The sequence below is a fragment of the Ictalurus furcatus genome, chromosome 17, assembly GCF_023375685.1.
Source record: "Ictalurus furcatus strain D&B chromosome 17, Billie_1.0, whole genome shotgun sequence".
Taxonomy (NCBI): Eukaryota; Metazoa; Chordata; class Actinopteri; order Siluriformes; family Ictaluridae; genus Ictalurus; species Ictalurus furcatus.
Genome location: NC_071271.1, coordinates 16,281,978 through 16,298,948, shown reverse-complemented (window position 1 = coordinate 16,298,948; position 16,971 = coordinate 16,281,978). Strand labels below are relative to the sequence as shown.

General features: G+C 39.9%; 2 protein-coding genes across 3 annotated transcripts in view; one reads left to right on the top strand and one right to left on the bottom strand.

Annotated features, from left to right (window-relative positions):
* The window catches only part of foxo1a (forkhead box O1 a), a 35,281-nt gene extending 27,005 nt beyond the window's left edge, over window positions 1-8,276 (top strand). The window contains exons 2-4 of one of the 2 annotated variants that reach the window (XM_053646466.1): window positions 1,635-1,826; window positions 2,175-3,379; window positions 3,945-8,276. In XM_053646466.1, coding sequence (XP_053502441.1) covers window positions 1,635-1,826; window positions 2,175-3,377 — 1,395 coding nt within the window. In that variant the 3' untranslated portion in view covers window positions 3,378-3,379; window positions 3,945-8,276. Of the gene's footprint in view, window positions 1-1,634; window positions 1,827-2,174; window positions 3,380-3,830 lie in introns of both variants that reach the window. The other variant, XM_053646465.1, reaches the window with a different exon arrangement.
* The window catches only part of slc25a15a (solute carrier family 25 member 15a), a 50,695-nt gene extending 38,547 nt beyond the window's left edge, over window positions 1-12,148 (bottom strand). Inside the window, exon 1 of the mRNA XM_053646468.1 lies at window positions 11,739-12,148. The gene's annotated coding sequence lies outside the window, so the exon portion shown is untranslated. The remainder of the gene's footprint in view (window positions 1-11,738) is intronic.
* Between the last annotated feature and the right edge of the window lie 4,823 nt (window positions 12,149-16,971).

The following is a 16,971-nucleotide window of genomic DNA, read 5'->3' as shown; positions in this document are numbered from 1 at the left end:
CAAGCTGAACTACACACTGTATATACACACGTCCAATCACCTCTGTGCTTTTAGGTTGTATTTATCTCTCTCTATCTCTCTCTCTCTCGCGCACACACACACACACACCCTCTATTTGTGTGCTTCAGTGATGCATTTCTGATGGCCATATTTCAAAAATACTACACAGAAATTTCACATGGTGTTTGTTTTATACACAGCACATGCTGTTTCAAACAGAAACACAGACACACACACACTCACTCAGTTACATGAAGATGAGCATGAAGCTTTTTAGTCCACAAACAATACTGCCATCACTTCATGCCCTGTCCATTAACAACTCCAAATAACGCCAGTACCTGACAACCCATTAGGCCAGTACCTGAAAAATGCCCAGTTTTTGTTTAACTTCATGAGAAATAGCACTAATGGTGAATATTACTATAGCAGTTTAAGTAATACCTGTCTCCAGCCATCTGAATATTTACCTGCACTGTGTGACTGCTTTCCTGCTGTGCATCTATTATGGGAAATGGAACTGAGGTTTATATTTTCTCTAAAAGCACTGCATGGATTTTGATATACTGCCACTGACCCTTGCAGAGTGTTGATTTGGATGTAGGTAAGGTTGCTATTGATGCATTGTGTTGCTATGTAAAAATCTGTCAAAAGCATTTGTCAAACAGAAGTAATTTTTTTCTGCTTAATGCTATTGTGTGTGACTGGTGAAGTGGACAAAAGAATAGAAGCAGTTTCTTTCTTTCTCCAGGCAAAGATGTCTTTAATATTTGACTGACCACAGCACCCTGGCAAATCCATTCATTCTTTCTTGCATCTCCATCAGTTTTGCATTGGAGTGTAAACCAACGGATATGCCTTATTAATATAGACTTTTCTGGTGCTGTCCACTAAGAACAATTTATTCGTATTATTATTTTACTTATGGTTAAGGCTCTTTTAGCAAGATCAGGGAGAAATTGACTTAAGAGCAGTCATTATATAATTGATGCAACACATTGCAACTGTTTAGGCCCTGTGTTTGGACAGTCTAGGGGGATAAAAAGCTTTAATAATAATAATAAACCAATAAATAAATATAATGATGCACATTTGCCTAATGTGTCCAATATTTGATTGTTACATGATATTTATGCGTTGTGATCATTAGGAAGGAGTCGATGACTGCAGTCATAAATATATCCCCACTTTTAGAAGTGTTCACTCAGCTTATATCAACTGGCAAATGGGGGATAATGTGCAAAATTATCAATTGTACTGTACACCTGTACACCTCCATGGCTGCCTTTGTGATTGTTAATGAACAGTTCAGATTGTCTTGCTGATATTTACACCATGTAAAGATCATAAGAGAGTATGTCATAAGGTAGTTTCAGTTTGTTTATGAAAATTAGTTGTCTAGAGTACATAAAATGCCTAGTGACCCAGTCCTTTGTGAAGATTGGTGGACAGACAGAGGGATTTTAAGCTGAAATGTAGGCCACATATGAAAGAAAAGGTCAAAAGCAGGAGATGAATAGAAAACAGCTGCTATGAGGATTTGCACTGACGTGATATACCACCAGAACAGAATTTACTGGAAAAGGGCAAAGGTGGTCATAACAGTCTCTCCCTTTCTCATCTCTCTTTCTCAGAACTCGATCCGGCACAACCTATCTCTGCACAGTCGTTTTGTCCGAGTGCAAAATGAGGGGACGGGGAAAAGCTCATGGTGGATGCTCAACCCAGAGGGTGGTAAGAACGGCAAGTCACCTCGCCGCCGTGCCGCGTCCATGGATAACACCGGCAAGTTTGCCAAGAGTAGAGGGCGTGCTGCCAAGAAAAAGGTATGCTGCCAAAGACTGTCCTCATCCACCTCCTCACACCCGGGACAGCATTTATTCTTACCCTAATTTGGATTGTATTTTTGTACTGTTTAAACCTTGAAAGCCTTCACATATTTTGAACTTAACCCTGAATATTCCGATCTGGTCACCAAGCTGAAATAAAGTTTAAAAAAAATACTGGTCTTCACACACCTAATCCAAAGAATCCTGAAGAATGTGAAGAATCGTTTTTTAAATAAAATTTAAAACTGGTAAACATATGTTACTACCTGAGCAGACATTCATTAGGATATGTTTGTTGGTATCATTGCTAGTGGTAATGGGTTTACCCACTCTTGTTTCCTGCAGCTGGCCCTTCAGGGTGGTCCTGATGCTGGTGCTGAGAGCCCAGGCTCTCAGTATAGCAAGTGGCCCGGCAGCCCCAACTCGCACAGCAATGATGACTTAGAGGCATGGACAACGTTCCGCCCTCGAACCAGCTCCAATGCCAGCACAGTGAGCGGCCGTCTTTCACCCTTCATGCCCGAGCAGGATGACTTGGCTGACTCAGAAATGCACATGGTCTACTCGGGCCCTGGCTCATCCGCCAAAATGACCTCAACTCTCCCGAGCCTTTCGGAGATGACCAGCTCTTTGGGACATGGCAGCACAGAGAATGTGATGGAGAACCTTCTGGACAATCTCAACCTGCTCTCGCCAAATAACCCAGGATCAGCTGGAGGGCCTGGTTCAAGCTCTAACCAATCATCCCCCTCCTCTCTCTTACAAAGCAGCCCTGGATATGCACCATACAGCAACCAGCAACCCCAACAAGACTACCGCAAGTGCCTATATGGCCAGGCCAGCATGGGAAACCTGTCCTCTATGTCCATGCAGACTCTGGAGAGCAAGCCTTCTTTTCCAGCTTCTCCTGGATCGATTGGGCAGTTTAACTGCACAGCGGGGCTGCTTAAGGAGCTCCTGACCTCTGATTCCGACCCACACACAGACCTGATTCCTTCTGTAGAAACCGTGGTCTCCCAGACGGCCGGCAGAGGAGGACGCATGCTGCCTCCTTATGGTGGCGGGCGAGCTGAACTAATGGGGGGTGGAGCATCCCATGGCCACGTCTTGTCTCACTCTCACAGCATACATGGCCAGGCGCCGCCTGCCTCGGTGGCTCTGAATGGGCGTCCAATACATCCAATGAGCAACATGAGCCACGGGGGACGTATGGGGTCTGTCAAGTCAGCTATGCAGATGCAATACGGGGCCTCAGGTCACATGGCAGGAGGTGGTGGGGCAGGAGGGGGAGGAATCCCCTTCTGCAACATCAATGGCAATGGCTATGGCCCTGGACCGGGCCTGCCCCCCATTCAGCACATGGAGAAGCTGCCCAGCGACTTAGATGGCATGCCTGTGGAGCGCTTTGAGTGTGACATGGAATCCATACTTCATGACACACTCATGGACGGAGACCCACTGGACTTTAATTTTGACTCCATGGTGAGCCAGCCGGGGTTCCCGCCACATGGGGTGAAGACCACTACTCACAGCTGGGTGTCTGGGTAAAGGTACATAAACATCTACACATTGCTCCATTATAATTACCAATAAAAACACTCAAACTACAAATTAAATTTTCAAGGGGCAGAGGTGGTCAGAGTCTTCTGACTCAGAACAGAACTAATTTCTGGGGATATTTCTGGCGAAAAATGTGAACAGAAGCCTTAAGTAATGAAACTGGCCATATCCATTGCATTGCATTACAGTTTTTATTTCTTTCACATTATGTGTTCTAATTATATATAGATCGAGAAACCCTTTAAAAAGAAAACCAACTACACCTTTACCTTTCTTACCTTTCTTTTACTCATATACAGAATAGGGGAATACGAGTCAAGGCTGAATTCTGGCTCAATTTGAAACATTTTAAGTCTTAAAGGTTGCTTGTCAGAGCCACCTCATTTGATCTTGAGTTTCTTTCACTGACAATGCATTAAACTGCTTTTCCTTTTCTCTCAGGTAAGACATTTCTGCCCCTCAGACTGTCGAGTAAGAGCCCAAAGAGGCAATTCTCACCCATTCACGCTATGCTCTCTTCTCTCGCTTCTCATCATGGACATTCCTCTGCTTTAGTCCTGCTCAGCCATGGCTGTGATATGACTGCACATTGCCAAGGATGTTCGTTCAGTGGGGAGCTAAAGAAGGAAGCTCCTGCTCCAGCATTGCAGTGCGCCTTCAAACCAAGTGCCAAACCAGGTGCCTGTGCTCCTTAGCCAAATCAAATGTGCTTTATTTTGCTGCCTTCTTCTCGCTATAGAGAACCAGTGGTCAAATCAGGGCAAAAATGGTGTGGTCCACTACTAAGACTCGCATATTACATACAGCACGCATTCACTTATGCAACTACATCATGGTTATCAGAAGAATCAAATTTTCTACTAAATTCACACTGTGATCAGGTGATATCCTAAATTAAGGCACCTATTCTTAAAATCCAAGCCTTTGTCTTCACCAGCCCTTTAAATTGACCATTGCATGGTGATGTATGCCTTTTCTCTACCTGTCTAGCATGCTGTTAGAGTCCAACCTGCTGCCTTTTGCTTTCTAATGTCTACATACAGTGCTTAATACCATAGAGAGCTCAAAGCGAACCTTATTGGGAAAAAGAACTGGATCCTGAAGATTAGTGTACATAGTTTTATGTGGAGAAGGTCCTTTTCTTGGCAGGACCTAGAAGAAGTTTAGGAAAATCTCTCTGCCTAGATGGACAATGTTACATGAATTATTACAACACTTTCTGTTTTCTCCTCAGTGTGCTTGAATCGCAGTAGACGTACTTCATTTTTAATGAGTGTATTGTGATTATGTCATGTACAGAACGTTTACACAAAGAATTCAGCAATCAGGGCAGCAGATTTGACATGTTTTGTAAATTGAGAGAAACTGGATCCGACACTTGACATTTCGGTTGGCTCTTTCTCACTCACGACTGTGTACACCTTTCCACATTTCTTGTAAATATATGGTAAATATATATGGCAGAAGTATATAGTTGATACGTTTTGAGATTTTGTTTTTGAAATTTTGTTATTGTTTTTGTGTATGGTTGGCTTTAGCTGAGGTTAGATTAAGCTTGTAAAATGCATTTCAACAGTGTTTTGGGGTCCTTAAAGGACAGGTCCACCCATTTTGCAAAGTTTCTTTAGGTGTTTGTATCCTGAACGCGCTATATAATATAATTGTATGGCCTTGGGAGCTCTATTAATCAATTTTATATGGAATATACTGCCATCCTAAGATGCTATGATTTAATTGTATACCAGTGACCAGTCTTTACCCTGTAGACTCCTGTTATTTGACTTAGCATGGTAGAAATTTTGACAAACTGTTGGACATGTCCTTTAACATTTCTCATAAAGTCCCTGACACACGAGTCCCGATGTAGTTAAGAACTACAGTGCAGATAGGCTCTTATGGACCACCATCTGTGCATGTAGATAACCTCTCCCTTTAAGAAAGTGTGGGGAAATGTATTTAGTTTATTTATTAGCGCGAAGGAGAAGAGACGTGATTGAGTCACGTCACAGATTAATCACAATTACAATTAATTCTCTCTCTCTCTCTCTCTCTCTCTCTCTCTCTCTCTCTCTCAAAATTCAGGCACTGTGATGTACATGCCAATATTCTTGTGATCTTTCCATTTACTGATGTCAGAAAAAATGGCTTTCTCAAAAACTGACAATTAGACCTACTGCCTGCCTTCTTTCTTTTGCTTCCTTCCCTCCTACCTTTTAAGCTGACTTGTCTCACTATCCTCGTACAACCATCATAAAACCCATTAGCCTTCATTTGTTTTGTTCAGTCTGGCTACCATGCTATTTACTTTGTACACTGTACAAAACTCTTTTAGGATTATGGGTAGTTGCTCAGTTCAGAGAAAACTGAGATATCTTGCCTTTGGGAAATCAATATCATATCAAGTTATATACAGTAGTTGCTGTAATTTTAACATTGCCAACATAGACTTATGTCAGTTAGTTCTCATATTTTGTTCTTTGTTGCATTTGAGAGTTTCTTTATTGGCTGGCATTGAGGTCGCTGAGGACACAAATTGTTCTGACTAAACTGAAAATCCTGAAAAACCAGCGTGCCAGAGTGTAAGTCTGAAAGTTCTGGCACATCTGGACTTTCTGAATGTGTCACTCATGAAGTGCATAAACCTGCATGTGTTAAATCTAGTGGATCAAAGGTAGCGATGTACCTTCTGCGTAATTGTAATATTTGAATATCCAAAAGAATTAATCAACTGATATTTGGTTAACTGCTAAGGAAGAAAAACAGTTTTTGTAATATGACACGATCAATTATAATTTTTTTCAATTTTTCTCTCTGTATAAAAATGAAATGATTCACAGATTGGCACGCAGTGTCACTTTTAATGTCAGATGTGTTTAATTTGCAATTCCAAGGTTGGTGATTTAAGACTGTAGTTTAAGACTTTTAATAGCTATGTACTGAGCGTTATTTTCTAAAGTATTGTCTTCCTGTGACCTTCATTTCTGACCGCCCACCTTTTCCCACAATTTCTTTCAGTCTCGATGCACTTCTAAACTTGCACACCAAGTTTCTACAACAAAATATTTCCAGACATGGATTTTTGTTTGTCCATATTTTCCACACTGACTTCTTGTGGTCATAGGGCATAACAAATACCCAAATGTTTGATTTCAGTATTCAAATACATATGGCATTTCAGTAACAGAAACGGGTATCCGGGTTAGCGGGTTAAGCAGGTAACCGAATAGCCTGGGCACATCCCTAATCTATCTAAGCATATAATCACAGAAACTGTTACTCAAATTCCCCAGTCAACCTACTGAAGGCTATGGCGGTATTAGTAATCCTTTAGAGATGAGTATATATTACATAAATGACATAAATCTCTATTTCTCAATATGAATTTAAACAGAAATTCCATATGTAATTATACCTACATTACGAACATAATTCAAACGATTTCCACAGTGATTTCTCATCACATATTTTTGTTGTTGTTTTTTTTTTTTGCTCACTATTTACTCAGGTCCAAAAGTTCCATAGTACTGGTTGTACAAGGATAGTGTTCATTTTTTTTCTCTCTCTCTCTCTCTCTCTCTCTCTCTCTGTGTGGGTGTGGGTGTGTGTATGTATATCACAACTTTTTTTTGTGTGATTAAATCAAGACTTGGCCGAGTCAGATACAAGCTTATTCTGAAGCATGGTAAATAAACAGTGTTTTGTTGAGCAGTTTTGTTGTTTTGTTAAGCAGTACATCGCTGAAAGACTTGAATCTGCAGGCTCAACTCTGACTTTTTGAATACTGACATATGTAACAACGATACAATTTAGAGCTATTTTAATATTCTGTGAAAGCATCTATATTTTAAAGTGATATGCAGTGACTTCATAAATGTCAAACAGCTGATGTGTCACAGAAATACTATTAAAATAATGGCATTTGATTTCTTTACATGAGGTTGGCGTGGGACACGCAGGCAGCAGCTAAAAGACTGCCACATATCTATTATAGAAATGATGAATTAACCTGAGTTATACTTCTTGTGCAGGCCACTCATAAAAAAGAGGACTATAACATAGAAAATGTCTACTAATATTATTGGATAAACCATAAAACAATATTTTAGATATGGGCAAGCTGACTTGTATTGTATATGCTTTGTTAATTTAGCAAATGCTTACACCTATGCATTCTTGTACTTCATTTATTACTTTTGTTACCTTTGGTTTGTTTTTACTGATGACAATATATTTCATGTACTATGGGCTTGTGGAGAAATTTTGATGTTATGAAAAAAATATGAAGTATTTAGACAGTAGATTTACATGTAAAGCTTTTTTTGTAAACTGACTCTGTTATTCTTGTATTTTACAGCGGTTTTTAAATTAAATATAGAAATAACAGAAAAAAAATCTATAAAATTGCTAAGCTACAAGTAAATTTGATAAAGATGAATTAGTAATTTGTGTATTCAGATTGCAGTTTGGACCAATTTTTATAGAAGAGAATCTATCAGTTAAAGATGTTGCACTTTCATAAAGAAACAAAGCAGTGAAGATGTGACCTATTTTGAAACAAACTGTTACATTTCTTAACTTATGTACAGAAATTCACAGTAAAATTCTATATCTCAATGTGCAATCAATGTATGTATAAATAATAAATCTATATACAAGAGAAAATAATATTGTTTGGAGATCATTATGCTGACATTTCCTTACTGATAAATGTGTCTTACTTTACGATTGTTGGCAGTAAGTGACTGTCTTTTAGCCAAACATTTTGTACAGTGTGAGGCTCTCTAAATTACTTTTTCCTGATGTGCTTGTATTCCAATACAACAACCAGAATATGTTGCTGCTGTATGAAGCCATATATGTATATAAATGATCTTAAACCAAGAAAAATCTGGTGTGTGTCTTGCGTTTTAATTTAATTGAGGTGGTTAAAGGGTGACATTTTAAATACCACAGGATAGGTTTTTTTTTAATGACTTATGTCACATGTGTTGCATGCATTTGTGTTGCCTTTATTCCCTCCAGGATTTTGCAATCGTAGACTTTAACGCAAAATCAAGGAAACTCTGCAATATTCGGGGGAGCAAAATTAAAGCAGATTTTCTGTAGATTTTAAGCCAAGACGTGTCGTGATGTCATCACAACGCGCATTCGGCTAAAGCCCTCTTCGATTCACGTGCCTCGAACATGCGTACAGCTAAAAGGTTTAATTTACTAACAAACATCTCTGCAAAAGACCGCGAAAAACAATTTCGTGCAATTACAATTCCGCCAGATAGTTTGCCGCAAAAAAGCACGAAAAACTCTGTAAGTCGCATCGCAAATTTTGAAAAAAGCCGCAGCAAAATCGAGCAATTTGGGCCGCAACACTATAAAAAAAACAAAAAACTGACATACTATCTATTTACGTGATGCTGTCATGAATAATGGTTGTACTATTAAGAGAAACCCAGAGTTATCTGAGGTCATGGGTTTTTCTCTCCACACACAGTAAGCTTAAAGCAGAGTATGAGAATCCCAGTCTTAAAATGTAGACTATTTGGAGAATAAGCTTTTCAAACTTTTAATATGCTGAAAGCTAAAGGTATACCTAGCTATAGTAAACAACATTAAGTTAAATATTTAAGCCTGGGACAGATTTATTAACACTAATAAAGTCATTTTTAAACAAAAATTCAAATCCTAGCTATTTTAATGAGGGTTAAGTTATATGGATCCTAGGCCATCTAATAGTGGCCTTAGAATTAAAAAATATTGTACATAGACTATTTCTAATGCCTTAAGATGGCATGTTCATGTGATCTCACTTTTGATATGTACAAGAAAAAAATCTGACAAAGATCAAAATTCAATGAAGTGATGCAAGATTACTTTAGCTGGATAGCATTTACTAGAACTGTGTATGCATGAAGAACCCAGTCACCTCTGCACACACTTCATGTACTTTTGACCCATGCTCTGGCTCTCTCCTGATGTGGAGATATTGTCAGTTGTGGACTTCAAAGTCAGACAGCAGTGGGCGAAGCAGTCATGAGAAATGCTGTGGGGTTTCAAATCCCTCACTTCTGATAGTACAGAAAGCCGGCAGGGAGAAAATATGTGCAGATCTGGCACTTCTTGCTCCTCTCGCTCCTCCAAGTCTGGCTATAGAGTTTCTCTTATGACTCTGGCTTCCAGCTGGGGCCTCATAGTTGGAACAATACCAAGTTGGAGCCCAGGCTTTCCTGCCTCACAAACGTAGAGCCAGGAACTCTCAGGCCACCGGCTATAGCTATGAAATAACTCTATAATCCCTTAAGATCCTTGAAACGAAGGTGAAAATGCCCTGAAATGGTTCAAACCCCAAAGCAGTTCAGCTGAGGTCTCGGCTGCAGCTGGGAAAAGGACAGGTGGAAATGCTGAACGCTGACTGAGACCTGGCATTCGTTTCTCATCCTCACAATTCCCCTGGGTTTGACTTTTTTTTGTCTAATGGTGTGGTCCAGTGTTCCCTTTAAACAGTGTGTGTTGACAGAGGGGAGAGCGCAGAGAGGAGGAAAGCACGGAGGAAGGGAGGGAGGGGACAGCTCCCCCCTGGAGGCTGCTTCTGAGCAGACTCCTGAGGAATTCACTGCGCTGTGTGTGTGTGTGTGTGTGTGTGTGTGGGTGGGTTGGTTTTTGGGTTGAACAGCAGCAAAAAGCATATGCCACCTTTGCATTCTCCCAGCAGAAAGGTGAGGAAGGAGGGTAAAGGCTACATCCGGACACATACCAACACTTTCCCCCGTCACTTTGACTAACCTTGTAAAAATGTTCTTCGTTGCAACCCCCCCCCCCCCCCACCCCCGGAAATAAAGTGGTCTTCATTAACAAATAAGGTAAAAGAAAACCTGAGGAATTTGAATCATTGTTAATTTTTTTATAAAATGATATAAAACGAACATTTTACATTTAACCCGTATATCCTTTTTATTATTATTATTGAGATAAACATACACACTTGCACTAATCATTTTATTCCACATTTAATACTTATGTAAGCTTTGAGGACAAATGTTACATACTGTATCTGTCTCCCAGTTCTATGCTGGAGTAAATGAGACACAATGGGGCTGAGATCAGAGGGACTAACACCTCACGCCGCTTTTATCTAGGGAACACACCTGATAGGAACAGAGACACATGGGAAACACTAAAGGGATTTCTTCCATTCCACATGCTTTAACCATGTAGGCTATCTGTGCATCTCATCTTTTCGCTCAATTTTGTAGGGTATAAAAGGGTATAAAATTAAGATAATTAAGTGTAATTTAGCATTAAAGTGCTCACATTTGAACACTAAATTTACACACACTTTGTTTAAAAATAAAGACAAATTTTAAGTTCATAGTAAAAGGTTTATCACAAAATAGCAGCATGAGGAAGAGCTGCAATCACTTGCTGTCACTATCATATATACATATAATTTCTGAATATTATAAATATTATTTACATTTATTTAATAAAACATAATAAGATAATAACGTGAGGTGGGCGACACCTTGGACGGGGAGCCAACCCATCACAGGACACACTACAGACAATCTGGAAATACCAATCAGCCTACAACGCATGTCTTTAGACTGGGGAGGAAACCAGAGTAACTGGAGGAAACTCTGAAGCATGGGGAGAACATGCAAACTCCACACACAAAGGGCAGAGGAGGGAATCGAACCCCCAACGTGAGGCAAACGAGGAGGTGTGAGGCAAACATGCTTCCCTGTCTTTCTCTCTCTCTCTCTCTCTCTCTCTCTCTTATAGTTAATAAGGCAAACAAATTACAGCTTATCATGTAACCAAGAAACAACAAAGCCCTCTGAAGACCTTCCTGTGTTAGAAAAACTGCTGACACTGGAGACTCCTTCCAAAAGTGGTAAATATACATCTCCTCACTGAAAACTTCACCATATTAACCACATCACCTCTATCTTATCCACACTGCACTGGCTCCCAGTAAAATTTTGCATTGATTATAAAATACTACTATTGAACTATAAAGCACTGAATGGTCTCGCGCCACAGCAGCTAAGTGAACTTTTGGTCTTTTATGATCCGCCACGCCTACTTCGATCAAAAGATGTAGGCTATTTGTTGGTACCTCAAATAGTGAAGGCTACAACAGGGGGAAGAGTTTTCGCTTACAAAGCCCCACAGTTATGGAACAGCCTTCCAATTAGAGTTTGGGACTCAGACACAGTGTCTGTGTTTAAGTCCAGGCTGAAAACATATTTGTTTACTCAAGCTTAACATGAATCGACTTTCTTTTACACAGTGTACACAGTCTTATCTATTACAGGACAATAAGCATACCTAACAATCTCTCCATCTCTTTACCTCCCTCTCCTTCTCTCCTTCTGTTGAGCTACACATCCTGATGCCCTACCTCCGGATCAACTGGAGACTACATTCTGCTACTGAGGACGATCCAAAGCAGTGCAGTCTGGAGATTGCTGAGGATGGTGCTGCTTGAAGTACCATGAAAATAGTTTTGGACCTCAATTTCACATGAAAAGTTGTGCTATGGTGCTCGAACTATGGTTGCTGCTATGGCCTTAGGACTGCAATTACCTCATACAATTTTGCACTCAAGTCTCCTTTAGTAAACTGTGGATTAGTTCAACAAAACAGACTTTACATAAAAACCATAATGAACTTCCCTTTACTTTCACACTATCCATTGTTACCCAGATGAGGACGCGTTCCCTTCTGAGTCTGGTTCCTCTCAAGGTTTCTTCCTGATATCATCTTAGGGAGTTTTTCCTTGCCAACGTCGCCACCAGCTTGCTGAACAGGAATAAATTCACACACTTAAAATCTGTATCCTGTGTTTATATGTTTCTGTAAAGCTGCTTTGAGACAATGTCCATTGTTAAAAGCACTATACAAATAAAATTGAACTACACACATTTTTAAGCTTTTACTATAGAAATGATAAAGTATTACAAAAGCACCTTAATATAAAGCTATGATTTGAATTACACTTGGTATTATTGTATGAGCTGCTGTTTTAGAAAATTAATAATTAAACCATTGAACCAATCCTTAAACCATAACTCATGGTCAAGATCATCTTATTTAGTAAAGAGCGTGTTCAATGTGAAGCAAACACTACCATTTATTGATGATCTTTGTGCCATGGGGCTTTCAGGAAACTAAGCCAAGAAAATTTCTTTAATATCAGTGAAACAGGGTAACCATTTTAAACATAACTTTTATTTCTCATTTGCTTATGAGGTGATGGTCTTTGACAGGTTGTGGTGTGGTGGTTGGAATCGAGGCAGTTCCACTCCACTATTTGGAGGGATTTCAAATCACTGAAGCTCCACACTAAGTGAACATGACCAGCAAAACCATTAACCCATATGGAGGGGTGGGGAGAGAAAGCCCCCTTGGCAAAAGGAGCAGATGTATTTAGTTAGTTAGAAGAGAGATGGCATAGCATCTCACGTTGGCATGGTGATAACTGTCCTCAGTTGACTCTTCTGTGGAGTTGTGTGGAGAGAAGCAGAGCTGAAGAAGGCTTTGTTCTGCTTGCATGCTATCCAGCTAAACGTAAGCCAGGTCAACCAATGAACCCTGCAAATGACCTAAATGACTTTTTAAAACAATTAGGAAAAGAAGAAAACTCCCAGTGATTAGTTATAATGTGCCAAAGCACAATTGGAAACGAAGGTGTATGATGTATGAAAGGAAGTAGAAAGAAATTATGCCAAAAAAAATATTTTCTCACTTCTGTACTAAGTTACAGTTTGGGAAAGGATTTGAATAAGCAAGTTAGTAAATATGTATGTATGTATGTATGTATGTACAGTAGGTATGTATATAGCTAATTATTTCAAAATCACACATTAAAGCACAAACTGTTTTGTCATGGTGCCCCAATGCTAACATAAAGCACTATTCTACTGTCACAGCACATATGATTCATGGCCTCAAGGCTCCCCACAAATGATTTTCATTAACATAGCCTTATGTCATTCTGCTAAGCATTAAGCATGCCAAAAATAAAGGCTTTGTGGGGGGGAAAAGACCATCTCTCTTTTTTCACAGCAAATACAAAGAGACACACAGCACTAAAGCACTCTGCAGGAGAGAGATCACCACACACAATCACAGTACCTTCCAATGTTATTATACCTTGAGAAAACTGGAGCAAAGAAAGAGCACATAAAACGACTTTGTTTACTCAAACTATCATGTAACCCTATCCATTAGTTGATGTAAAATTGCTCTACACACTATAACACACAAATAGAGTCAACTAAGTCCTGTAAGTTGAGAGGTGGGGCCTCCATGGATCGGACTTACTGGTCCAGCACATCCCACAGATACATGATTGGACTGAGATCTGGGGAATTTGGAGGCCAAGTCAATACCCTGAACACTTTTTCATGTTCCTCAAATGATTCCTGAACAATTTTTGTAGTGTGGCAAGGCGCATGGCAGGTACGTGTCAAAGGAACACCCGGGACCTAAGGTTTCCCACACATGCACCTGGCCGACCACATGATGTAAAAGAAAATGTGATTTATCAGACCAGACCACATTCTTCCATTGGTCCATAGTCCAGTTCTGATGCTCACATGCCCATTATAAGTACTTTTGGTGGTGAGTACAGGTCAGCATGGGCACTCTGACTGGTCTGCGGCTCCGCAGCAAGCTATAATGCACTGTGTCTGACACCTTTCTATCATAGCCAGCATAAACGTTTTCAGCATTTTGTGCTACAGTAGCTCTTCTGTGGGATCAGACCAGACAGGCTACTCTTCGCTCCCTACACACATCGATGAGCCTTGGGCACTGTGAAGAGGATGGTTCGAGTGGCCAAAAAATCTCCAAGGATCACAGCTGGAGAATTGCAGAAGTTAGTTGTGTCTTGGGGTTAGAAAGTCTCCAAAACTGCAATCCAGAGTCACCTACATCACCACAAGTTGTTTGGAAGGGTTTCAAGACAAAAGCCTTTACTCTCATCCAAAAACACACTCAAGCATCTTCAGTTTGCCAGACACTACTGGAACTTCAAATGGGATCCGGTTCTATGGTCAGATGAAACCAAAATAAAGCTTTTTGGCAATAAACATGTTACGGCCCAGTCTAGGTTAGGCCACACAGAGTAACCAGCTCGGGATTCAGTTGGATTGACCTTTAAGAATGAGGGAGCCAGGAATAACAACACAAAGAAGGTTGTTCAAAAAGGTTGTGATATATTGTAAAACACAGAATTATATACATATAACTGTACAAGGAATCAAACCAGGCATAACTTCAGGGTGGGCCAAGGCCAAAATAATAGACAAAAGACTTCTATGATTAGGTAGCTAGCTTACCTAAAAGGAAATTGAAAGAAAATACAATGATGCTTCCCTAACTACCTAAGCAAAAAAAAAAAAAAAACAGAGACAAAAGGACCATCTCCCAAAAGAAATGGCAGCCACACCCCTACTGCCGGTGAACCAAGTGAACAAATATACAATGGTGGATAGAATGGACATAAACAAGTACAGGGACAACCAAAATCAAAGTCCAAAAGCCAGGCAAATCAAATACCAGAACAGCAGTCAGAAAATAGCATACAAACAGCACAACCAAACACAATCTCTAAACACCAACACATGTAACCACCTCCAACATCCCACCCCATTCTCACTCCTTCTTCCTCTTTAAATATGGCCGCCATCCAGTGAGGTCATCCTGGGAGGCGGGAGCAAGGCAGGCTAGGGCAGGCTGGAAAGTCTGGGAGGGAGTTCGGACCTGCACACAAAATATGTCACAGCACACAAAAACTTCCCATCCCAAGATAGCAGGTTGTAACAAACACCAGAGGTGATTTTGGCTCACACAGAGAGGTAGCCATATGGAAAAGTATCTCATGCCCACGGTTAAATATGGTGGTGGCTCTTTAAAGTTTTGGGGCTGTTTTTCTGCCAGAAAAGTGTGTTTCTCAGACTCCCTCTGTCAGAAAGCTTAAAATGGGCCATGGTTGGATCTTCCAGCAGTACAACGATCCAAAATATACATCAAAATCAACACAAAAATGGTTTACTGACCACAAAATCAAGGTCCTGCCATGGTCATCCCAGTCCCCTGAATTGAAACCCCCAGAAAACCTGTGGGGTGAACTGAAGAGGAGAGTCCATCAGCATGGACCTCGAAATTTGAAGGATTTGGAGAGATTCTGTATGGAGGAACAGTCTCAGATCCCTTGCCATGTATTCTCCAACCTCATCAGGCATTACAGGAGAAGACTCAGAAATGTTCTCTTGGCAAAGGGAGGTAGCACAAAGTATTGAATAAAAGGGTGCCAATAATTGTTGCACACCTACACTTAACACGCACACACACACACACATGCACACACACACACACACACATACATACATTATATATATATATATATATATATATATATATATATATATATATATATATATATATATATATAAAATAAACCTGTGTTTTTTTGCATTTGTTTGATATCCATTAGAGCAGCGAATTTTTGTGAATTTTTTTAACAAAATATTACTGTGTGTATATATATATATATATATATATATATATATATATATATATATATATATATATATATATATATATATGGCAGGTATGAAAATAATCATCGGTCCTGTGAGAATAGTAATTAAGAAGTTTTAAACAGATGGAGATGTGATGATCCTGGCTAGAAAATGATGAATGTGTATTTTTTCCCCCCACAAACTGTGAGATGGTTCAAAAGGCAAGAGTTTCTGTGAGGATCACAGTTGGAGGATTTGCAGATGTGGCTTTGTATCCGTGGGTCACCAAGTTTCCAAAACTACAATAACACACCATTTCCATGTCAACAAGCTTTTTGAAAGGCTTGCCAATGAAAACCCTTTACTCTCCTCAAACCACATAGGTAGATTCCTGGTGTTTCCTAACAACATTGGAATCTTGATTAAAGGCAGGTTTTATAGACAGATGAGACCAAAATGTAGTTTATCTGGGCTCGTACATTAGTCATTTTGGGAAATGAGTAGTGTTCAGGTGGAAAAGACTTTAATTCATAATGTAATGTATTACAAGGTGTTGACTTGTCATGAGGCTGTTTCACTTGCAAACACACAGAGAACATCGTTACGACATGTGGCACTTTGACATTTAGTAGTAGACAAGTCTCAAACAGAGTTACTGTTCATTTTTTTCCCCCAGCAGAACAATAAACCGAATTCCTCCAAATCTGCACAAAAATGATACAATGACCACACACACAATCAAGCTTTTGCAGTGTCTGTCACAGTCCCCTGATTTAAAGCAAATTGAAAACATGTGGGCTAAGCTGAACTGAGTGCACAAGCAAGCACTGAGGATCTGGTGACATTTTCATTCGTTTATTCATTCATCTTCAGTAAGTGTTTTATTCTGGTCAGGGCTGTGGTGGATCTGGAGCCAATCCTGGGAGCACTAACCACAGGGCAGGAATACACCGATGTATTCATCCCAGAGCATCAGAAACACACTCTGATTGGGAATTTAGGGAAGCCATTCCATCTACAAAAACGTTTTTTTTACCAACACAATGTGCTGCACC